Source organism: Acartia tonsa, chromosome 5 (assembly GCF_053477335.1).
Source record: "Acartia tonsa isolate MP-2025a chromosome 5, ASM5347733v1, whole genome shotgun sequence".
NCBI classification, from domain to species: domain Eukaryota; kingdom Metazoa; phylum Arthropoda; class Copepoda; order Calanoida; family Acartiidae; genus Acartia; species Acartia tonsa.
This window is the reverse complement of record NC_137264.1, coordinates 48,007,521-48,034,357: the sequence shown is the minus strand read 5'-3', so window position 1 is coordinate 48,034,357 and position 26,837 is coordinate 48,007,521. Positions and strand designations below refer to the sequence as shown.

Below are 26,837 nucleotides of genomic sequence, written 5' to 3'. Positions count from 1 at the left end.
TTTAAGGATTTTTTTTAATAAAATTCGTTTTTGTATAATTCTTTATCTAAAAGCGGAAATGCAATTTAAGCTAATTTATTTTGACCAATAGAATAGGTGGATTAGAAACTACCTGCGCTCTAATTGGGTGAATGATGTACGACACTTAAGCTTCTCCAATCAGAGCGCAGATAGTTTTGAATCCATCAATCACAATTAACTTAAATTTTATTTTCGCTTTTAGATAAAGAATTATACAAAAAAGAATTTTATAAAAAAAAATCCTTAAAATTTGATGCAGTTTTCAAATCTCCCCCTAACATTAAAATTCCTTCCAACTTATATATCCTATTGTATATATCAATAACTTTGTATACACAAATATGAATTAAAGAGCGACTGCACCCTCAGAAAATAGGGAAGGTAGAGCAGTAAATAGCCTTAATCTATCAAAGTCTTGAACTTAAAGGTAAAGTAGCCTAAAACCAACCAATGAACTATGTGAAGCTTCCCTTAATTAGTTCAGTGTTTAGAGATATCTGTAAGAACTATTTTGAAAATTTGTTTTATCAAAAACATAAATACAACACATTATGCTAATAAAATTTTTTAGGATAACCTCAGAATTAAGTCTGCCTAAGCTTAACCTTATTATTAACTACTAGGCTAGTCATTTTAGACAAAGCCCAAATTTTGTTAAAATTGTTTAAAAAATGATCCAAGTGACGTAATAAAATAAGGGAGATGAGAGGAGAAGTGGGAAAGAAATCCATTAAAAAATAGATTAATAATCCCTCATTTTTATTACGTCACATGGATCATTTTTGACACAATTTTAACACAATTTGGGCTTTGTCGTAATTTTTTAGGTTTTGGTCTATAACAAACTAACATTGTAGGTTTATTGAAAAACTATTTCCCAAAGAATGTACTCATATTTGCCTGTGAATAAATTAACCATAGACAAAGATATAACTTACTAAATATTGATTATTAATCTACCCATCCATTTATCCGTGACAGCTACCAAATAAGGTATTGTCCAGATTACTCTCTTAGCTTTTCCATGATTTCTGTAGTTATTCATAGCTTTATAATAACACAAGTATTAAAGCAAAGCTTAGCCACTTATCCAGCTGTAAATCTTTATTATTGGTATTTTTGAAGAACCGTCTCTTGTTATACTTGTAATATTTATTGTCTTACTTAAGGAAGCATACAATTTATACAGGGAGGGAGGGGGCATTGGGCTGTTTATTACACTAGTCCCCAAAAGAAGTATAGTAATGCTTTCTTTTTCGTTAGCTCAACAACTTTGGGGACTTTTATTGAATTTTAAATGGTTGGTGTACAATCGTTTCAACCACTATAATTGTAATCTACATAAGGGGTAATTTTGTGTATCAACATTGATGAGGATGCACGTCAATTTATTGGCCATAGTCCTATCCCTTTAGATCCCTACAATTTATACCAGGCTTAGGAATAATTATGAAAAAAATAAAAAGCTTGTAAATATTTATATAATATTATTAAACCAAAGAAACAATCTAAAAATATTTTTCTTTAAAAATAATAGTAAACTTTAACACAGCAATATTTTTAGAAAAAGAGAAAAAAGGAGCTAATGTGGAAAAAAGTATATGTATAAACATATGCACAACGCCGACAGATCTAAAAAACTTCTTATAGAGATGCTTTGCTACAAAAAATGTCTATTAGCCTAAAAAAAGAAGCTGTGAATGTGTAATCTCTGCCGCTTAAAGTATCTAATTATCATACCATCAAAACCGCCTATCATAACAACAAAAAGCTAACCCTCCTCTTTGCTTCAATTTCATGATAAAAACCTTGCCTGATTTGATGATTGCTTCTGGCGGCTACGCCCCTATCACTAGTCGCCGGAAGGAAAAAACAGTTTTTTGAAAGGGGCTATCTGAGATTATTACAGATTCTGATATATACATATATAGACTAATTAAAAATGCAAAAAACGAAATCAAAAGCGTTCCTTCTTGGGAGAAAATCCGGGAAAAAGATCTTAGCTATTTTTAACCTAAAATTCACATTGGCAAGCCTGTATAAAAAATATATACACATTTTAAACATGTCATTGCTTAGCACCTATAAAGGGTAGAAAAATGCTACACATACCATTGGAAAGCTTATAACCTCTAGTTTTCATATTGGTATATAACGTTTTTGTACTATCATTAGTATTTAAGCTATCCTCTGAAGTATACACAAGTTTTAAAAATGCAGTTTTTTTTTGAGAATTTTAAGTTTGATACTTGTTACACAAACCCTTTTTAGATTATATTACTTAGCACCCAGGAGTTATAATTATTATTAGTTATATAATTATTTTATATAGGTAAAATTTTATATTTTGGGTACTTTCAATTTTAGCTTACTCAAAAATTGTCTTTGAAATGTGTATAGTTTGTAGTAAGAACCAAGGAGGGAGGGGGGGGGGAGTTTATACACTTATAGGAAATGAAATTCAGTATAAATTTTTGCCTTGGATGTTTTTGGGCTTGTTGTTAAATTTATTAACCTTTTTGTAAAATCTCTTATATGATTAAATCTACCAGGAAAACTTTAAAAATTGAATTTTGGCACTTATCTTCTAGGGGCTAGTGGGTTAAAACAACCCCCAAAACACTAAAATCTAAGTCTGAGCTTATTTTTTGAGATATCAAGCCAATTCTTTTAACCCTTACAGATCGGGCCCCTATTCCCACCTTAATAGATTGGGGGGGGGGGGGGGGGTCATATTGACCCCCCTCTTCTATCTCAGCTTCTGTTACAGAAAAAGACGTAAAAATTTTTTCTGGTGGTTTATGTGTATTTTTAGAGAAAATTACTTTTTCTAGTCATAGCGGTCAGGCCGCTCCTTAGCCGCTTTTTAGCGGCCAGCCGCTAAATTTTAAAACAGCTGTAGAGCAGCCAATTTTGCAGCTAGGATGACCAAATTTTAGGACAAACTTTTATTTTTCATAACAAAAAAAAATACTTTTTCTGATCATCGCCAAAAAACAGCAAATAATGGAAACCGCCATTTTCGGCGGTTACGGCGGTAAAACGGCGGTTGGTGGTGCCAATTAATATTTTTATCTGTTTGTTATTGCTCAAGGATTTACCAAAAAAATTTATAGGTCTCTAGCTGTAATAGAAGCCACGATATTCATGATATATGTCTGTAGTAAAAGCCGGACAAAAATCGGTCATAAAGTCGGTCAGGGTGCGGTCAAACGGTCATAACACCACTTTTCTCATAAGGTCATTGTTATCTCAGTATTCACCAAAAAAATTTTAGGTTTCTACCTTATATACAAAGTCATAATGTAGAAATTAAGATTTATTTAGAATTTTTTTTAAATTTTGGTGCTACCCAACCGACTTTGACCGGACACCACGACCGACACAGACCAGATATCCTAATAAAATCAACTCTTGCCAACGTATAATTACTAAACTTAAAAAGTCATGCAGTCACAACTCTCTATCATACCTACAAAAAAAATGACATTAAAAAAATAGAGGGGGGTTCAATATGACCCCCCCCCCCCCAATCTGTAAGGGTTAATGTAACCTTTTTTTTACATAATTAAGCTAAAAAGTCACTAAAGATTTCATTTTGTCACTTTCCTTCTTCGAGTCAGTGGGATATAACACCCCCCAAAACACTAAAATTTAAGGCTTGAGCTTATTTTTAGAGATATCAAGATTTTTTTTTTAGATTTAAAATTTATTCTCCTAATTGAGATAAGTAGCCACTAAAGATTGTATTTTGGCACTTTTCTTCTTGGGCTAGTGGGGTAAAACAACCCCTTAAACATTAAAATTATATCTCATTATCATATTTTGCCCTGGCTGTTTGGACTTGTTGTTATAGTTATCAAATGATTCTCTAAAAATAAGCTCAGACCTTAGATTTTAGTGTTTTGGGGGCTGTTTTAACCCACTAGCCCCTAGAAGATAAGTGCCAAAATTCAATTTTTAAAGTTTTACTGGTAGATTTAATCATATTAGAGATTTTACAAAAAGGTTAATAACTTTAACAACAAGCCCAAAAACATCCAAGGCAAAAATTTATACTGAATTTCATTTCCTATAAGTGTATAAACTCCCCCCCCCCCTCCCTCCTTGGTTTTTACTACAAACTATACATATTTCAAAGACAATTTTTGATTAAGCTAAACTTGAAAGTACCCAAAATATAAAATTTTACCTATATAAAATAATTATATAACTAAAAATAATTATAACTCCAAGGTGTTAAGTAATATAATTTAAAAAGGTTTGTGTAACAAGTATCAAACTAAAAATTCTCAAGAAAAAACTGCATTTTTAAAACTTGTGTATACTTCAGAGGAAAACTCAAAAACTAATAATAGTACAAAAATGTTATATACTATTATGAAAACTAGAGGTTATAAGCTTTCCAATGGTATGCGTAGCATTTTTCTACAACTTCTAGGTGCTGAGCAATGTCATTTTAAAAATGTCTGTATATTTTTTGCAGGCTTGTCAATGTGAATTTTAGGTTAAAAATAGCTAAAATCTTTTTCCCGGATTTTCTCCCAAGAAGGAACGCTTTTAATTTCGTTTTTTGCATTTTTCATTAGTCTATATATGTTTATATCAGAATCTGTAATAATCTCAGATAGCCCCTTTCAAAAAACTGCTTTTTCCTTCCGGCGACTAGTGCTATATAACTCTATATGAACTTGAGTTTTTTTTTTGGGGGGGGGAAGGAGAGGAGTTCAACCCTCCCCCCATTTTCAATATTATTTGTAAAGTAAAACCAATGAGAACCATATCGGTACAGCGTTTTGCGGGATACTTTGGTTCAGACAGACATATACACACACACACACACACACACATACGGACATCCTGTTACTTTTGTTTTATGGATTGTGTGTCTAGTTCCAAATATGCTCGACATTGCGGAATTGATGAGACACTCTGGCCATGTAATGAATGGAGATCAATGGAAAGATTGCATAAAAAGAAAAGAAGGTCTGACTCTCTGGTCTGGGATCTAAAGGAATAAGGCGATGGCCGATAAATTGATGTACGACCCCAATGATGATACACAACATCACCCCTTCTGTAGATTACAATTAGTGTAGACACATCCATTAAAAGTCCCCAAAGCTGTTAAGCCCACCATAAAAAAAAATTATTATAAAACTTTGAAGACTAGTGTAATAAAAAACATCCCAATATCCCCTTTTTTTCTACTATATATTATAATTAAAAGAGCTCAGCAGCCGCATTTTTTGGCAGTTTTTAGTTATCAAAGTTATTTTGTATATATATATATTCTAATATACAAAAGATTTTTTAAAAATCTAATAATTCTATTAGTTTGAATAATGAAATTAATCATAAGATCCTACATAACTTATTTATGCGTGATAGAGAAACAAAAAGGGAGTATTTCATTTCTATTGCATCCTAAAAACTATATTCTTATGGTCATGGTGAAAAATTAGAAAAAGAAAACAATAGGAATTTTTCAATTATTGGCTGGAAAATGTTCAGAATGAATGCGAGATAAAAAGTACTATTTATAATCTTTTTCTGCAATAACAAAATATACCATTGTTAAATAATTTGTAAATCTTTTTTTGCCAATAGAGTAAGCTACTAGACTAATCATAATAGGCTTACCTGAACATCTAAATGCGACACTGCATATTTTGGCTAATAGAGTAAACTACCTGAACATTTAAATGCGACACTGCATATTTTAGCCAATAGAGTAAGCTACTAGGCTAATCATAATAGGTTTACCTGAACATCTAAATGCGACACTGCATATTTTGGCCAATAGAGTAAGCGTAATTCATTTCTTCGTCCACTTGACTGGATCTCTAAATACCTAAAAATTGAACATTTTTGAAATTATTTTTATTGGAAATGAATATTATTAGTTTATAGTCCATTGGTTTTTCACTTTATGTCAGAACATAGGAATAATAGAAAAAAAATTGAAAAATTTTAATAAAATATATAAACTTATTCTTCAAATTTGGAAAGCTATCCTTGCAGGAGCCTAACCTCTGCAATTGATCAATCAACCTAGCTAAAAAATAACTTTGCTTAACCTAACCAGCTATCTAATAGCTGTCTTAAAAGGAAATACAATAAAGGGTTAAATGAAGTATTTCTTTACGATATTTCTTGGGCTGTTGTAATTTTTCGGAAAGCTTTGCTACAATGGACATAATTTTCCTTGTTTTATTGTTTTATCAGTATCGTTTTGAACCGGTTCTAATCCAACGGATATTAATCGGATTCGAAGCAATACTTGAAAATATTTACCTATAAGCACTGAGCTTTCCAAAGGTTAAAGCTATAATGGAGCCAGTATTGTGCTTCAACTGACGAATAGACACCGTTAAAGTAAACTCTTTGGTATTTCTGAAATTAAACATAACAATTAATTTCTAAAAATGTATTTTCTCAATTTCTTATGATTTTAAAGAAATAAGTTACTTCAAAGAAGTTTGTTCTTGTTGTGTACTTGTAGAATAGATCTATACCGCGCATTTTTAAAAAAAAAGTAAAGATTCGCTTTTAAAAATGTTTCAAAAAGGTTATATTACTCATTTATCTAATTAACAATCTATTGACTAACTCTTTTTCTATTTTGAATAACTTTTTTATAGGTTAAGTACATATGTTCCAAAATAAAACTAACCAAAGAAAAAAAATAACCCTGCGGGACTCTTTAAACCCTTCCGTTACCCGATTTGAAAGATTTTAAAGGTGATGAAATAAAACCACTTAAGGACTTATAAAAAGCTTCAATAAAATGGAGAACTCAATCGGTTCAGAATTTATCGAAATCTTAATCTACAGAAAAAAACTTACTACTTTATACAATAGATTTATTTTTTTTACCTGACTATAGATAAAAAACTGTCTCTGGTTTGAGAATCAAAATAAATACTACGATTGTTTCCTAAAACATAGATTAATATTTTTACATAAGGGTAAATACAATATACTAAGTGGTAGTGAAAAATTAAATTGAATTTTTGAATCTTTTATTATTTAGACACGCCCGCTAGAGGCCTCTAAGGTCACTTGAAAAAAGATTTTTTGGGAGGGGGTAAATTCTCCGTTTAAGGTGGTGATACACTCTCCAAAATATTTATAAATCTTTCCAGAACCCATAAGAAGCTTCACTGTAAAGGAAAACCATATCGCTTTAGCGGTTCACTTCAGCACTGACATCCTGTTACTTTTTAGAGTTATGTGAAGACTCTTCATTTCAAAGAAAAATTAATTTTTTAGATTGAGGGTAACTTCACAAAAGTCACAAAATTCATATCGAAACAATGACCTAAAGATGAGGTTTACATCTAAAAATATTATTATACCTATAAAATGCAAAGCTGGAGTGGAATAGTGAGGCCCGGCCATATATTCCAAACCTGAAATATAAACAGTACAAATACAGGGTGTAGAATAGTAGTCCATATTATAATAATATAAAATAAACAGTACAAATACAGGGTATAGAATAGTAGTCCATATTATAATAATAAAATATAAACAGTACAAATACAGGGTGTAGAATAGTAGTCCATATTATAATAATATAAAATAAACAGTACAAATACAGGGTATAGAATAGTGTCCATATTATAATAATAAAATATAAACAGTACAAATACAGGGTGTAGAATAGTAGACCACATTATAATAATATAATATAAACAGTACAAATCAGGGTGTAGAATAGTAGTCCATATTATAATAATACAATATAAACTGTACAAATACAGGGTGTAGAATAGTGTCCATATTATAATAATAAAATATAAACAGTACAAATACAGGGTGTAGAATAGTAGTCCATATTATAATAATATAAAATAAACAGTACAAATACAGGGTATAGAATAGTAGTCCATATTGTAATAATGAAATATAAACTGTACAAATACAGGGTGTAGAATAGTAGACCACATTATAATAATATAATATAAACAGTACAAATCAGGGTGTAGAATAGTAGTCCATATTATAATAATACAATATAAACTGTACAAATACAGGGTGTAGAATAGTAGACCATATTATAATAATATAATATAGACTATACAAATACAGGGTGTAGAATAGTAGACCATATTAAAATAATAAAATATAAACAGTACAAATGCAGGGTGTAGAATAGTAGACCATATTATAATAATAAAATATAAACTGTACAAATACAGGGTGTAGAATAGTAGTCCATATTATAATAATAAAATATGAACAGTACAAATACAGGGTGTAGAATAGTAGACCATTTTATAATAATAAAATATAAACAGTAAAAATACAGGGTGTAGAATAGTAGACCATATTATAATAATAAAATATAAACAGTACAAATACAGGGTGTAGAATAGTAGACCATATTATAATAATAAAATATAAACTGTACAAATACAGGGTGTAGAATAGTAGACCATATTATAATAATAAAATATAAACTGTACAAATACAGGGTGTAGAATAGTAGACCATATTATAATAATAAAATATAAACAGTACAAATACAGGGTGTAGAATAGTAGACCATATTATAATAATAAAATATAAACTGTACAAATACAGGGTGTAGAATAGTAGACCATATTATAATAATATAAAATAAACAGTACAAATACAGGGTATAGAATAGTAGTCCATATTATAATAATAAAATATAAACAGTACAAATACAGGGTGTAGAATAGTAGTCCATATTATAATAATATAAAATAAACAGTACAAATACAGGGTATAGAATAGTGTCCATATTATAATAATAAAATATAAACAGTACAAATACAGGGTGTAGAATAGTAGACCACATTATAATAATATAATATAAACAGTACAAATCAGGGTGTAGAATAGTAGTCCATATTATAATAATACAATATAAACTGTACAAATACAGGGTGTAGAATAGTGTCCATATTATAATAATAAAATATAAACAGTACAAATACAGGGTGTAGAATAGTAGTCCATATTATAATAATAAAATATAAACAGTACAAATACAGGGTGTAGAATAGTAGTCCATATTATAATAATATAAAATAAACAGTACAAATACAGGGTATAGAATAGTAGTCCATATTGTAATAATGAAATATAAACTGTACAAATACAGGGTGTAGAATAGTAGACCACATTATAATAATATAATATAAACAGTACAAATCAGGGTGTAGAATAGTAGTCCATATTATAATAATACAATATAAACTGTACAAATACAGGGTGTAGAATAGTAGACCATATTATAATAATATAATATAGACTATACAAATACAGGGTGTAGAATAGTAGACCATATTAAAATAATAAAATATAAACAGTACAAATACAGGGTGTAGAATAGTAGTCCATATTATAATAATAAAATATAAACAGTACAAATACAGGGTGTAGAATAGTAGTCCATATTATAATAATATAAAATAAACAGTACAAATACAGGGTGTAGAATAGTAGTCCATATTATAATAATATAAAATAAACAGTACAAATACAGGGTATAGAATAGTAGTCCATATTATAATAATAAAATATAAACAGTACAAATACAGGGTGTAGAATAGTAGTCCATATTATAATAATAAAATATGAACAGTACAAATACAGGGTGTAGAATAGTAGACCATTTTATAATAATAAAATATAAACAGTACAAATACAGGGTGTAGAATAGTAGACCATATTATAATAATAAAATATAAACTGTACAAATACAGGGTGTAGAATAGTAGACCATATTATAATAATAAAATATAAACAGTACAAATACAGGGTGTAGAATAGTAGACCATATTATAATAATAAAATATAAACTGTACAAATACAGGGTGTAGAATAGTAGACCATATTATAATAATAAAATATAAACTGTACAAATACAGGGTGTAGAATAGTAGACCATATTATAATAATAAAATATAAACAGTACAAATACAGGGTGTAGAATAGTAGACCATATTATAATAATATAAAATAAACTGTACAAATACAGGGTGTAGAATAGTAGACCATATTATAATAATAAAATATAAACAGTACAAATACAGGGTGTAGAATAGTAGACCATATTATAATAATATAATATGAACTGTACAAATACAGGGTATAGAATAGTAGACCATATTATAATAATAAAATATAAACAGTACAAATACAGGGTGTAGAATAGTAGACCATATTATAATAATAAAATATAAACAGTACAAATACAGGGTGTAGAATAGTAGTCCATATTATAATAATACAATATAAACTGTACAAATACAGGGTGTAGAATAGTAGACCATATTATAATAATATAATATAGACTATACAAATACAGGGTGTAGAATAGTAGACCATATTAAAATAATAAAATATAAACAGTACAAATACAGGGTGTAGAATAGTAGACCATATTATAATAATAAAATATAAACTGTACAAATACAGGGTGTAGAATAGTAGTCCATATTATAATAATAAAATATGAACAGTACAAATACAGGGTGTAGAATAGTAGACCATTTTATAATAATAAAATATAAACAGTAAAAATACAGGGTGCAGAATAGTAGACCATATTATAATAATAAAATATAAACAGTACAAATACAGGGTGTAGAATAGTAGACCATATTATAATAATAAAATATAAACTGTACAAATACAGGGTGTAGAATAGTAGACCATATTATAATAATAAAATATAAACTGTACAAATACAGGGTGTAGAATAGTAGACCATATTATAATAATAAAATATAAACAGTACAAATACAGGGTGTAGAATAGTAGACCATATTATAATAATAAAATATAAACTGTACAAATACAGGGTGTAGAATAGTAGACCATATTATAATAATAAAATATAAACAGTACAAATACAGGGTGTAGAATAGTAGACCATATTATAATAATAAAATATAAACTGTACAAATACAGGGTGTAGAATAGTAGACCATATTATAATAATAAAATATAAACTGTACAAATACAGGGTGTAGAATAGTAGACCATATTATAATAATAAAATATAAACAGTACAAATACAGGGTGTAGAATAGTAGACCATATTATAATAATATAAAATAAACTGTACAAATACAGGGTGTAGAATAGTAGACCATATTATAATAATAAAATATAAACAGTACAAATACAGGGTGTAGAATAGTAGACCATATTATAATAATATAATATAAACAGTACAAATACAGGGTGTAGAATAGTAGACCATATTATAATAATAAAATATAAACAGTACAAATACAGGGTGTAGAATAGTAGACCATATTATAATAATATAAAATAAACTGTACAAATACAGGGTGTAGAATAGTAGACCATATTATAATAATAAAATATAAACAGTACAAATACAGGGTGTAGAATAGTAGACCATATTATAATAATATAATATGAACTGTACAAATACAGGGTGTAGAATAGTAGACCATATTATAATAATAAAATATAAACAGTACAAATACAGGGTGTAGAATAGTAGACCATATTATAATAATATAATATGAACTATACAAATACAGGGTGTAGAATAGTAGACCATATTTTCTTATCAGGAGAGGGGGATCTTTCTTTATATTAGCCCCCCTTCCTTACCCTACTCTACCCTACCATTGGATGTCTTTGAAACTCTTTGTTTTTGTTAATAAGATTTTTGAATCGCCCTGTATTATTTAAACTTAGAAAAATATGCATATTATATTTTTGCATTCATATTGATTTCATTTTTTAATTAATTAGTGCACTGTTGCACATAGCAATTAAAAAAAAATTTCAATACAATAACAAATTCATTTCCCTATGTAATAAAATACGCTACAAAGTACTTTTTATTTATTTTAAAAATTGTTTTGAAAGTGCGTTTATTGCACGTCCTTCGTCCTCAAGTAATCTTATCTAAGTAATGTATTTTGTAAATACTGCTTCAAAAAGTTTAAATAACATTTTGTTTCAAGAAATTATTTGGTTTCTCTTTTTTTTATAAAGAATTATTTTTTAGATATATATATAAAAACTCGAGAAAAACCCATATATACAAATGTACACTGTGTAAATTGGACAATCAATAAACCCACCACTGACCATTGGTAAAATGTATACTGGCCTATTATTGGTCATTTGTATTGTATGACATCTTTTTTATAGACACTATAAGCTTCTTCCCGAATACAAATACTCAAAAAATTTCATAATTCTAAAAACTAGAACTTACCAGAAAAAGAAGTATTATGAAGATTTAAAGAACTAACAAGATCCAGCTGAATTCTGGAGGCTGATGGATCCTGGTGGGTCCTCCAGGCGTCGGAGCTAGGAACTTGAGGCGGCTGGTGGGAACCCTGGTCCTGCTGCGACCTCCAGGAAGGTTTGGAGGAGGTTTCATCAACAATATTTGAGGTTGAAGGAGAAAGGGTGTAATCTGAAAAAAAAAACATATGAAAATCAATTCATAAGAACAATACTGTAAATAAAAACTATAACATAAAATGTTTATAAATTATAATATTTTTCAAGTTATGGATCTAAGTAATTAGAAATATAATAGTACAACGTGTGTCTTTAAAGCCTAACGAATTATGGATAGGTATCATTATTAAAAATTCACAAAACAGACATTATTATAATTTAATTGAAGTTTATATACAGACAGCCACTAGTTGGAAACTAGCCTTTCTGTGGAGAGTCCTTTTAATAGCAAAGAAATTATTTAAATACGTACTGCAATCCGAACATATATGTATTGTCATGTTTGATTTTCATTGTAAAACTAAAAACATAATCATATGGATCTGGATGTCATATTATTACTAAGCTATTATAATTTTTTCCAGGGATCTAAAGGTGAAAGACAATAGCTGATAAATCTTCAATGACGATATACAAAATTACCCCTTCTGTAGATTACAAGTAGTGGTTTAAACATCAACTTAATGTACCAACCAATCAAAATTCATTAAAAAAGAAAACGTTATTATAAAACCTTGGGGACTTGTGTAATAAACATCCTAATGTCCCCTCTCTCCCTGCATTTTTCCAGATATTAGAGTGGACATTACTACAAACATTTAGCAAAATGACATAAATGCATTGTTGATAGAATAACAACATAAAAATTATACAGAATTTGTGTCCATGCCCAGTAAAAAAGTAGCCACACGTACCAAAAAGTCAAAGGTGTGTATTCACATCCACACGAGTATCATACTATCAAATTATTAAAATCGCATATTAAAGGGTGTGCAAAAAAAAATGCGGTCATTTTTTAAATTGAAATTGCGCGGCTTGTGTTAATAGTAGAAAAAGAATACGAATACCGTTAGAACCGCTTATAGTATATTTTTAGGAAATATAAAAAAACGATTCCTGTGCTACGCATAGTTTAGGAGCTATGTGTTAAAATGTCCCAATTGACTTAAAACTTGACTTGCGAGTAAATTTTGGGACATTTTACTATCTGGCTCCTAGATTATTTGTAGCACAGGAACCGTTCTTATATTTCCAAAAAAATAGAGTTCATAGCGGTTCTAACGGTATGCGTAACATTTTTTTTGCACACCCTTTATATAAAGTAGTAGGTTTTTTTTTTGTCCCATACAAACTCACTTGAAACTGAAGTTCAACCATATGTCCGGGGATAGTTTTAGGCTATTTTCCTATTTTAACACACTCTTTTCCCTATTTGCTTCAGTTACAATATTAAACACCCAAATTAAATAATTAATTAAAATTACGACCCTTGTAAATTGATAATATGCGTCAGGCAAGGTACACCAAAGACAAAACCTTGTGATTAGAGATGGAAAAAAGTTGTTAAAACAAGTTAAGAGACTTTTTCTAACATCTTAAATAGATATACTAGAATTCAACAATTTTAAATCATTTTTCAATCAATTAATTAACAAGATCAATATTTATGAAAACTTATGCATTTGAAATAAAAAGCTAGCCTTTGAATTATACTGAGGTGAATTCTTAAAAAAACTTTTGCCTCACTAAAATCAGTTTGGCTCACTAAAATTTTAGTGAGGTAAATTTTGGGGGGGTATTTACCCCCCAAATTTTTTTTTTTGGGGGGGGAGGGGTAAATACCCCCTCCTAAATTATCCCCTCTAAATTTTCAGTTAGCCTCACTGATTTTAGTGAGGCAAACTGATTTTAGTAAGGCAAATAAGAATTCACCTCTGGACTCCAAAGTTTTAAGAACAAATCATTTTATTCTTTGAATTATAACTTTGGGGACTTTAATAAATCTCGATTGTGTTATACAAATTTTTCAACTAATAATCATAAGGGTTAGTTGTGTTTATCATAACTGAGGGTCACTGATCACTAAAGATCCTCGGCTAACTGACTTTAAATGACTTTTTTAAAAGCACTAATCTTGTGGTTTAATTTTGTATGTCTATTGTATGTAGAATATTATCGATGTGTAAATGCCAATTTATATTTAAATAGCCATGTCTTGTCAACCCCTATCACACACAAACACACACACACACATACACACACTAACACACACACACACACACAAACACACACAAACACACACACACACACAAACATACACAAAATCATAAACACACTCAATCATTCATGTTATCACCACTCACACACACACAGAAACACAGATTTTAAAAAATAAACGAAGCTCTACAGTTTTTTTGTTTCTGAGGTAACTTTTCATTACACTTTAAAGAACTTCATGTCATTTATTCCTTTTAAGATAAATCGAAAAAAGTGGTAGCAGGGTGACATTTTTCTTTTTGCCTAACCCCTCCGGAGGCCCTAATCCCGCGTTGCCTATATCCTAGCAATTTACTCACACAAAAATAACCCGCCATCCTTCCCTATCTATTTCAATATTTTTAATCCAAGGTGGAGAGGGAGGTGGGCTTGACTATGATGCATTATTAGGAAAACTGTCAAACGGTTCTAATGCTGAGCTAAATATGAAAATTACTTCCTTGTTTAAACACACACACCTACACACACACACACACACACACACACAATCTGTAAACACTTGTCCATAAATAATGTTGACAGTAGGTCTAGTGTTTCTCAACAACCATCAAATAATGTTGACATTGGGTCTAGTTTTTCTCAACAACCATCAAATAATGTTGAAAGTGGGTCTAGTTTTTCTCAACAACCATCAAATAATGTTGACAGTGGGGTCTAGTTTTTCACAACAACCATCAAATAATGTTGACAGTTGGTCTAGTTTTTCTCAACAACCATCAAATAATGTTGACAGTGGGGTCTAGTTTTTCTCAACAACCATCAAATAATGTTGACAGTGGGTCTAGTTTTTCTCTACAACCATCAAATGGACGACCACCTTCAAACGACTTAATTATTACTCTCTTTCTTTAAATTTCTTATGCATATATCCAATTATATAAAGTAGTAAGCTTTTTTGTCTGTAGCAAAGGATCTCAATAACTACTGAACTGATATGGTTTTCCTGAAGCTTCTTATAGGTAAAGGGACGGTTTTTAATTTCTTTGGGGGAGGATACCACAACCATCCCAAGAGAAATCACCTCTAATTATATTACAGTCTAATGCCCCCCCCCCCCCCCTGCTTTACAGGTTTTAATCTGTTATTGGGGAGCTAAGCTCAAAAATTCCCAGAAAAATTCCAAAAAATCTTTTTAAAAACTTCATCTAAAAATAGTTATTGATGAAAAAATAATATTTAGATAAAAATGCTATTTAAAGAAAACCATGTAATAGCCGCCATTATTAAGCTGTCCGACAGCATTTCCCCGCATTTTTTTTGATTCTATTAAACAAATACATTAAATAATAATAAATTGAATTAGTCATATGCACACATAATAATTATAATCATTTACTTAAATGCAAATATGCAAATTTTTTGTATGTAGATTGTAGACCGATAATGTGAACTTTATCGTATGACAAGAATTAAGAAGAATAATTATTTATCGCATTATATATTAGACAGTTTTACGCTGATAGTAAAATTCAAATAATAAGATGGATTAAAGTTTTCGTGGCCCCTGTTTTACAGGGAGTAATCGTACAATTTGAATTTTACTTTTTATGAAAATTTTCTATAATATGATACAATACATGATTTTTCAGTGGGGCTCAGAACCGGTTTTCGACCATACTGAAAAATCATAGTATTATATATGGACAATTTTCCAAGAATGTTAAAATAAAAATCATAGAATCAATACTAGTTTTGTTTAAATCTTAAAATTTTTCATTTAAAATCTACAGAAAGATGACTATAATACCATGCGATAAATAACTATACCACATGGTAAAAAAATGATGCCCATACAACAAAATTATATAAAACCAGCTTGTAATTATAAAAATCCAGGTTCTTAATAGCCATAGTAATTATTACAATTGTATTTCATAAGTAAAACGTTATTCACTTAAGTACTAGGACAAGAAATATATTGGAGCTATTAGAGTTATAATTGATAGAATGAATTCACACACAATTAATATAGTAAGCATTATCCAGTATGTCTCTAAATCTGAATCATTTCCACTGGATTTAAACTTAGGAATGTCTAGTTTTTAAAGAAGCATATATTGAACAGTTTTAGGATTTTCCTTGAAATTATTTAGCTAACTAAAATGCTTTTTTCCTTTCTCTAAAAGTTCCTGTCGAGAACTGAATTTGGAGGAAAAAAGCAAAAGAGATTTAGAAAATGATATGATGTCAAGGATTACTCTACAAATTATTATTCCTAACTCTAATATTGAGAAGCCTTATTGTGCTAAATATTTAATGTCATGTGAATTCTGTTGTACACATTTCTTTTAACCATTTACATTTTAGCAGCGCAGCTACTCTTTTCAAATAATGTATGTCCGTTATTCCTCCTCAACACGTCAAGCAGCATGATTTTATCTTTCTTATAAATTGACAGATTTAATAAAAAGTAGAATGATAAATTATAATTGCCTTATAGCAATTAATACTTGTTTTTCGACTCTGAACAATTTAAAAATACTATTTGCTATTTTCCTCTCCTTTTAAATGTACTATAATATAAAAATGTTCATTTGTATTATCTGCGCTATTCTTGGATAAATTTGTGCTTGTTATTCAACTTCTGCATATTCGATTTACATTTATAAAGAAATAATTCAAATTTTTAATATAATTATTAACATAGTTTTGTAACTATATTAGTACAAAAAAAAATAAGTGAAAAAGCCTAACCTAATTTATTTTATAATTTTTTTATTTACAACACTTATAATCTAAAGTAGTCTTTGACACTATATTAAATCAAATTAAAATCAAAGAATGATAATTTCAAAAGGGCCAAAAAGTTAAAAATCATCATATTATTAATGGACGTAGGGACATTCTGGTAACAATTATAGAGCCGCTACGCTTTCTAATTCGTACCTAACTCCTATAGAAATCACCAAGCAAAATTTGAAATCAATTATAATATGCCTAAATTAACGTAAAAAGCTATCCGTTCCGGAAGGACGGACGTACGAACCGACCCTAGTTATAGAAAGCTGAACTTTCTGAAAAAAAGTTTTGTAGTATTGACAATGATAAATCTAAAAGACATGCATAGCATAGACTCAAATTTTCCATGATATAATAGATACATGATTTTTTAGTATGGGCTTTATCACAAAGTATTAGTAGTCCCCAAAGTATTAAAATAACTTTTTCTTATTCGTTCAGGTAACAACTTTGGGGACTTGAGTGAATTTTGATTGGTTGATTCACGAATTCAAGTGTTCAAACGTTTCGACCACTAGTTTTAATATACAGAAGGGGCAATTTTGTATACTATCATTGGGAGTGTATATCAATTTATCGGCCATTGTCTTATCCTATTACATCCTTGGATTAAAGAAGTCTAAATTAACTCATTTTCTACACAAAGTTGACCAATTATCGCTAAAGAAAAGAGAGAAAAAAGTTTTGCTAGACCCAGCAAATTATATCCTCTTATAGTTCACTGCAGGGACGTGCGAATGTTTTTTTATACCCTTGTTTTTTCATTACCCTACAGGAAAGTTCCAGGGAGTAAGGGAGGAGACAATGGATCGAATATTCAATTTTTAGGAGTATCAGACTTTGGGTACTGGCTTAAAGGGAATGTGCAAGAATTTAGCAGTTTCTGACTGACTTTGGGTATTAGCGCACAAAATGCCGCTAACTCGTTTGTTAGTTTTGAATATTGTAGACAAGTATCAATAAACTGAATTTGTTATGATGTTGCTGGTTTTAACAATTTTTTTCTCTCCAGAAAATATCATTTCATAGATAAAACCTTATTGTGATATTTGTTTAATAAACAATCTAAGAATCCAATTAAATTTTGGGTTATGGAGCTATGGGTTGAATGGGTTCCAGGGAGACTTTTCTAGTTATTAATTTCAGAATGGTTACGTCAGTCTGATGTGCTAATAATATAATTTTCAAATGAATGCTTTTTTCTTGGAACTTTCTTCTTATTTTAGAGTTTTCTGTATTGTATTAACTCTCCCTTTACAATTTCCTCCATATTTTCTGGATTAATCTTGATTTCAAGGTCTTTCAGCAAATACTCTTAAATTGAATTAATTGACCATTGTCCCCTCCCTTACTCCCTGGGAAAATTCTCTTAACCAAAACCACCTTTTAATCTACAATACACGCCCTAACCCCCTTCCCCCTAACTCTGCTTTTTACACTCCCCCTGATAAAATCTTGTGCACGCACCTGGTTGATTCAGATATGGGGATAATCAGGGACCTACAGGGATAAGACAATGGCCGATAAATTGTTGTACACCCCCAATGATGATACAAAAAATTACCCCATTCTGTAGATTACAATTAGTGGTTGGACAATCAGCTAAATAAATCCAACAATCAAATTTCAATAAAAGTGTTCGGCCAACGATTGAGGAAACGTTATCATAAAACATCTGGGACTAGTATAATAAACATCCCAATGTCCCCTCCCTCCCTGGGGATAATGGAAAAATACTTTTCAGATTACTTTCAACTATTAATAGTATTGTTGTAGTGCATTTACTTTATAACTATGTATGTCCGTCTGACCGTCCCTTTTACAATAAGCTACGGGCATTCAAAAAGGAAGGTTCAGGTAGATAGTATATCTTACAAACAGTCTACAATAAATCCTATTATATAAAGTAGTAAGCGTTTTTTATCTGTCCCGAAGGATCTCGCTAACCGCTGAACCGATATTGTTCTCCTTTACAGTGAAGCTTCTTATAGGTCCTGGGAAGGTTTTAAACTATTTTTGGGGAGGGTGTCTTCCACCCTATAACATTCAAATTTAAAATGGGATGAGGTCGACTTTTCCCCCTCCTACCTTAAGTGCCCCTAGAGGCTTCTAAAATATATAAAATAGCTCTGCATGTAAAACAAGGATGACAACAGTAATTAGTAGAAAAAAGTAAAAAAAAACTCATGGATGGGCAAATGGACAAAGAGAGTTATAGAACAGTTGTTATGTGAAAATCACAAAACCCTTTACATGTAAATTAGCAATACCTTTTGTGTAGAGTGACCGACAGACCGACGGACAAAGTTGTATACTGGACGCAGTTTTTTAATGGGTATCTTCACAAAAGAAAATCAGCAGTACATCTTAAATAGCAGCTGATAACATCCCATCTCTCCCATAGCTTTACGGACTAAAGTACTGAAGGACAGACAAAGTGAATTATACAGTAGCTTTGATTCTAGAAAAAAAAGTGCAAGAACTGTGTGTATAATATATCTAAAACAGTTAGGGAGTTGAATCCATTTTTATAGAAGCAGAAATATAATCTATGATTATGGTTTGGACCCTCTAAAACTGTAATCTACCCTTCCACTTTCCCCTCTCTTGGTGAAGATATCTTCAACGCCGATACGATTTTTGAAATATAAGATTCCACTTTTGTCTCTCTTGTTGAAGATATCTTCACCAAGAGAGGGGAAAGTGGAATCTTAAATTTCAAAAATCGTATCGGAGTTGAAGATATCTTCACCAAGAGAGGGGAAAGTGGAATCTTAAATTTCAAAAATCGTATCGGAGTTGAAGATATCTTCACCAAGAGAGGGGAAAGTGGAATCTTACATTTCAAAAATCGTATCGGCGTTGAAGATATCTTCACCAAGAGAAGGGAAAGTAGAATCTAACATTTCAAAAATCGTATTGACGTTGAAGATATCTTCACCAAGAGAGGGGAATGTAGAAAGGTAGATTACAGTTTTAGAGGGTCCAAACCATAATCATAGATTATGTTTCTGCTTCTATAAAAATGGATTCAACTCCCTAACTGTAAAAGGTGTAATTTATAAAATAAAAGAAAGACATACAAATATTTATTCAGTAATTCCCATATGTGTTCAACTATACCATCATCAATGACGTAATCCCAGGGAACTAAAGGGATAAGACAATGACCGATAAATTGATGTACAATGTACATCCCCAATGATAAAACACAAAATTACTCCTTCTTTAGATTATAGTTAGTGGTTGAAACGCTTGGACACTTAACTTACCAAGCAATATATATAAAAGTCAACAAAAAAGAAAACGCTATTATAAGAATGTAAGGAATAGTGTAATAAACAGTCCAATCCTTAGTTTTCTTTACAAGCGAAGCTACTCTAAAACTCACTTTGTCTGTCTGTCCGTCTGTCCTAATGTGATTAACTTTGAACCTACTTCTTATTATTTAGATATTAGATTAATTGGGACTTCCATGAAATAAAGTGATATTTAGTCTAAAAAAAACTCAAATTTGACACTGGAGATTTGTACACTGTACAGCTCAGTCAAGATTTAATAAAAGAACCTAAAAGTTGTTAGACCTATCTCCACGCACCTTGAAACATACTCCGCTTATGATTGCGGTGTAAAGCGTCCATTCGCCCATCAGACAACCAACTCTCTGAGATGCACGACCTTTGTCTGAGAAGTCCCAACTAAGCTTGGTAACGAGTTGCTCCTGTTTTTGGGCCAATGCATTCCCCCCACTTTGATTATTTACGTCGCGCATCTGACTTAGTAGCAGTAGGAACCATTTTTTAAAACTTTGGGTACCAGTGTAATTTACAAACAATTGCTCACAGCCTCCTCAGGTTTTAATATTTTTTTCATTTTTGTAAAAGCCTAATTTGGTGAATGGTTGATAATGTAATTAAAAATGCTATCATCAGTGACGTAAAAATACTTCATTTTTAAAAAAAATTTCTAATTAGTAGGAATAACAATTTTGTTATGCAGTCATCAGGGAGGATGGGGACACCATAGTTTTATGCTGTTATCATATCAACATAAGAAATAATTTGAAAGGGAACAGGGATTTTAAGGGATAAGACAATAGGATCTACTGCAGTTCACGGTAAAATATTGCTGGTAACGAATATTGCTAAAAATCTATGAATTTTAAAGGCTGCTAGCTGCCGAACGGCTGAACGTACAGATCATACCCGCACACCATTTTTAGCGGTATAAGATGGCCTACAAATAATCTGGAATAGCCAAGATCCAATGATGCACAGGAAAATCTTTTCGCGCATTTCTCTGCACTGCGAGATAATTCTGCATTATTGATTTATGGCTATTCCAGATTATTGGTAGGCCTTCTTATGCCGCTTAAAACAGTGTGCAGGCATGATCTGTACGTTCAGCCATTTGGCAGCTAGCAGCCTTTAAAATTCATAGATTTTTGGCAATATTCGTTACCAGCAATATTTTACCGTGAACTGCAGTAGATCCAGACAATATGCTAGGAGTTAATGCAACCATCTATGATGATACACAAAATTTCCCCTTCTGTAGATAAAAATTAGTGGTTGAAACGTTTGAACACTCTACTTCTCTACTTAATAAACAAACCAATCAGAATTCACTAAAGTCCCCAAAGTTGTTAAGTTAACGCATAAGAAAACGTTATTATAAAACTTTGGGGACCTTTGTAATAAACAGCACATTGTCCCCTCTCTCTCTCTGGGAAGATAATTATTAGAATAGTAATATATGTTGCATATATTTAACTATATATAACAATCCAAAAATATAATTTGACATAAAATGAATTGTGGGGAATATTTTGCTAAGATCATTACAGATATATATTGGATTCTTTCAACCTACCAAAGGCAGAATTATACGCATAAATAAGTATTATTGTCCATTGTCCTGTGTATGTATCCCTAAAAATTACTTATTTAAATGGTGTAGGTATATGGTATGTAATTTTCCTTGGTGTTCAATTACTTCCACATTATTATCACATTATTAAACAGCTAAAACTGCACAAAATACTTAAACCCTAATAATTTACAAGTCTTTTTTATTTCCAATACCGGTTCTTATCCATACTGAAAAATACTGTATAGCATCTTATTACAGACAATTTTCCACGATTACTAAAATAAAAATCATGATATTAATAAGCCCAGAACTTAGGCTTTCGGGCTATCAAAACTGGTTTAAAATTAATTTTTTATTTTACTATCTGCGGAAAACTGCCTATAATATGATGCGCTAAATAACTATTAATGGCTATTGCGACTGTTACAAAAATATAAAACTCCAGAGAAAATGAATATAGAATTTGTGGATATTGTGAAGAGGGAAATTTATGTCGTTAATTTAGGTTGCTAATAGTGTGTTCAGGTACTGGTCAATACGTTATTTATGATCAGAAGAGGGGGTTGGGTAAAGTCATAAGAGGGGGGGGGGTATCGTTATATTAGCCAGCTAGGAGAAACATTTTATCAGGGTATGCGAGAAAATCTCACAAAATATTCATTCCTGCGGATGCAATAATATGTGGAAATCATAGTACACTATTTTCCTTAATGAGTGGCTAGGTCTTACTTCTGTCTGGACATCATGGTTAGGTATAGACCATGGACGCTAAATCAATGTTCCTTCTGTTCTTCTAGGGGAACTTGAGTTAAGGGGAGGGGGGAGAGTTTTTTCTTATCTTCAATTCTGGTTTTCAAAAGAAAGAGCTTAAAAAATATTTTTGAGGTGGGGGTCCCAGGACCTATGAGGAGCTACATTGTAATAGAGAACCTTATCGGTTCAGCGGTTAGAAAGATCCTTAGATAAAGACAAACAGACAACCTGTTACTTTTATATAATGATTGGGTTGTATCACCCAGTTAGGCACAGAGTAATTACACAAATGCATTGTTGAAAAATTGTCTAGCAGAACAAGGCATACACTGATAATGAATAGTGAGGTTATACCTCTGTTTTGCTGCGCAGTTACTCTATAACTAGATTATCTAAAAAATTTGATTTACAATGTTATCTTGTTTCTGAATTTGATTTTTTTTCAATTTATATCATAAATTGGTTTTAAAAATAAACTATAAAACAAAAAAGTATTTTTTTTATAGAAGAAATGTTCTTATTTTTTTTATCGCATCACTGATGCTGTGAGTATTGGTGCAAAAAATATGACGTAACAAAAAAATTAGCCAATGAGAGACCGTTATTGACCAATGGTAAAATTTATAGCGGCCTCTCATTGGCTACTTTTTTTTGTTACGTCATATTTTTTGCATCAATACTCACAGCATCCGCATCACTATTTATAGACATAAATGTCCTTGTTAAATTTTTTTTGGCTGATTTTTTATATGATTTATCCATGATTTTTCTAATTTTATTTATAATGAACATTATACTTTACACGGGGTACATAAATATTATTCATTTTCATTTTTTACTAGTGCCCCTACCCTCTAGAGGCTCTGAAATTTAGAGATGTAGGAAGGGCTGGAAAAAAGCTTAAAACCACCCACTAAAATCTAAATATAGAATGGACTAAAACCATTACAGGAGCTATGTAAAGCTTTCCTAAAAAAAGAATTTTATTGGTTTATTAAGATCTTAAACTCATAGAAAAATCATTACTACTTTATATAAAAGGGACTGTTATTTATTTTATTACTAGTTACATGTTATAGAAATTAATATAAGAATAGTTATTTCTCGCATCGTACTATAAACGGCTTTCCGCGGATATAGAATGTACAATTATAAGATTAAAACTAGTTTTTTTAGCCCCGAGGTGCCGAAGGCACCGGCCAAAAAAACTGGTTTTAATCTTATGATTGTACATTTTTATATTGGTACGATTATAATACGATGCGAGAAATAACTATTCTAATATTAATTTATATAACATGTAACTAGTAATAAAATAGATATAATTCGGTGCTAGACATAGTTCTTTCGTATGGATGAGAACCGGTTCCTATCCACCGGATTTGAATGAAAACGAGAATATGTGTTATGTCTTTCCCATATTTTGAAAACATGTAATAGATGTGATAAACAAAAAACTACACTTTTTAATTTAAGTTATTTTTGTTTATTCTAAACTTTTCAACCTAAAATGTAAAATAGGAAAGTGTTTCAGAAACTAATTTTCCTTGTAAATGTGCTACAGAGTCAGATGTTAAAATGTCTAAATTGTTTTGTCTTTTTGTGTTCCTAGTTTAAGATATGCAAATTTTAGCAGGTATTGGCAGCCGCAGATGTTTATTAAAGCAAATTTAGTCGTAGCCGCTAACTGTATGTCCTATTTTTTGTCGGCACCATACTGAAAGTTTTACATCAGCTGTAATTAGTCATTAAACCGCAATCGTATAAACTACCGCCTGCATTGATTTTTTAGAACTTTTGATTAGCTGCAGCCATTTGTCTTAAATATGAACCGCCAGTCAGTCTGCTTATTTTTGGATAATCAGATACAGCCACAAAAAGCTGTTTTTCATATAAATGTTGAGCTGCCGAGCCCTTGGAGTAAGGATAACAAGAGAACTTTACTTTGCTAATCAGTTGCTGAGCCCTGGAAGTAAGGATAACAAGAGAACATTACTATGCTAATCAGCTGCCGAGCCCTGGGAGTAAGGATAACAAGAGAACATTACTATGCTAATCAGCTGCCGAGCCCTGGGAGCAAGGACAACAAGAGAACATTACTATGCTAATCAGCTGCCGAGCCCTGGGAGTAAGGATAACAAGAGAACATTACTATGCTAATCAGCTGCCGAGCCCTGGGAGTAAGGATAACAAGAGAACATTACTATGCCAATCAGCTGCCGAGCCCTAGAGTAAGGATAACAAGAGAACATTACTATGCTAATCAGATTAAACTTAAAACCTTCTCAAATAGTTTTCTTTATTCATAAGCATAGCTGCTTTAAAAGTCTTAATTATTGGTCTATCTGTCTTTCTGTCAGTAAGTCTAAAAAAGTTATAACTTTTGTCAATGTGTTTATTTGTAATATGAAAATGTTTTTTTCCCGTCTTAAATCTAATGTATAAGAAGGCTTTGTTTAAGTTAAGTTGATCAAAAAGCTTTTACTTTCGGATGATTTTTTTCTTGTTTTTATTTGCTGTTTAAATTTACGTTTTCTCTTTGTATGCTATGAAAACATTTGGTCTAAGACTAAGTTTAGATTTTTTCATCCTTAAATAGTTTAATTTATATAAATAATAAAATTCATTTAAACCAAAAGAACAGGATAACATTTTTAAATTTAATTTATGAGTAGAAAAATGTTATAAACAGTTTTAGGTATATTGGAGGTATTGTTAATAAATCACTGAATATGACATATTAATTCCGTCAATCATAGCGTAACTAACTTATAGAATTGCTGTGTTACTTTAGCATAGTTTATTAACCAGGAATCTAACGGGATAAGACAATGGCCCATAAATTGGTCTACATCCCCAAATGATAATCCCACAGTGCCTTCGAAGGTGCTTTGACTTTAGTGTCAGAACCTAAATTGAGACATAGTGTATTTCATTACCCTAGGTTAGGTAACTTTATTTCACTTTTCAATAAAATCTAAAATGCAGCGGTTTTTGAGAAAATTAAATTTGAAAATTTCAAGTTCAATTTTCACCCACTAGGAGTTACCGCATAATCATGACAAGAAAAGCAAAGATTATTTATTTAAAATTTTGAACAACTTTGCTTTTATAAAGTTCTTCATAAAACCACTCCTGAAGTGAGATAATTAATGGCCATTTTTATCAATTGCTTTGCTAAGGTCACGGAAATTCAGCCTTAAATAAATCATATAGAGAGAGGTTTTATGACTGACTTTATAAAAGCAAAGTTGTTCAAAATTTTAAATAAATAATCTTTGCTTTTCTTGTCATAATTATGCGGTAACTTCTAGTGGGTGAAAATTGAACTTTAAATTTTTAAATCTAATTTTCTCAAAAACCGCTGCATTTTAGATTTTATTGAAAAGTGAAATGAAGTTACCTAACCTAGGGTAATGAAATGCACTATGTCCCAATTTAGGTTCTGACACTAAAGTCAAAGCACCTTCAAAGGCACTGTGATCCCCTTCTGTAATATTACATTTAGTGGTTGGAATGTTTGGATACTTAACCTAATGAACCAACTAATCGAAATACAATATTATACCCAAAGTTGTTAAGCCAACGAATAAGAAAAATGGTATTTTAAAACTTTGGGGACTATTGTATTAAACAGACCAATGTCCCCTCCCTCCCTGTTTATTAACAAGGTTAAAAGGGAAATTTGTGAATCCTTACTAATCTGGTAAAATATTCAAACAATTTTCTTGGAAATTATTTTATTATAATGTTTTCATAGAATTTTAAGAAAAGGGTGGGGGGAGGGATAGATAATAGTTATTTTTCGCATTGTATTATAAACAGCTTTCCGCGGCTATAAAAATGTACAATTATAAAATTAAAACAAGTTTTTATATTCATAGAAAACTGAATAT

General features: G+C 30.6%; 1 protein-coding gene across 4 annotated transcripts in view; it reads right to left on the bottom strand.

The window, feature by feature from the left end:
- Positions 1–26,837, bottom strand: part of LOC145319688 (protein kinase C-binding protein NELL1-like) — a 152,258-nt gene that overhangs the window by 74,082 nt on the left and 51,339 nt on the right. For all 4 annotated transcript variants that reach the window (XM_080161974.1, XM_080161975.1, XM_080161976.1 and 1 more), the window contains exons 3-7: positions 12,269–12,472; positions 7,383–7,436; positions 6,901–6,961; positions 6,319–6,417; positions 5,788–5,875 (exon numbers count right to left, since the gene is read on the bottom strand). In XM_080161974.1, the coding sequence (XP_080018100.1) occupies positions 5,788–5,875; positions 6,319–6,417; positions 6,901–6,961; positions 7,383–7,436; positions 12,269–12,472 (506 nt within the window). The remainder of the gene's footprint in view (positions 1–5,787; positions 5,876–6,318; positions 6,418–6,900; positions 6,962–7,382; positions 7,437–12,268; positions 12,473–26,837) is intronic.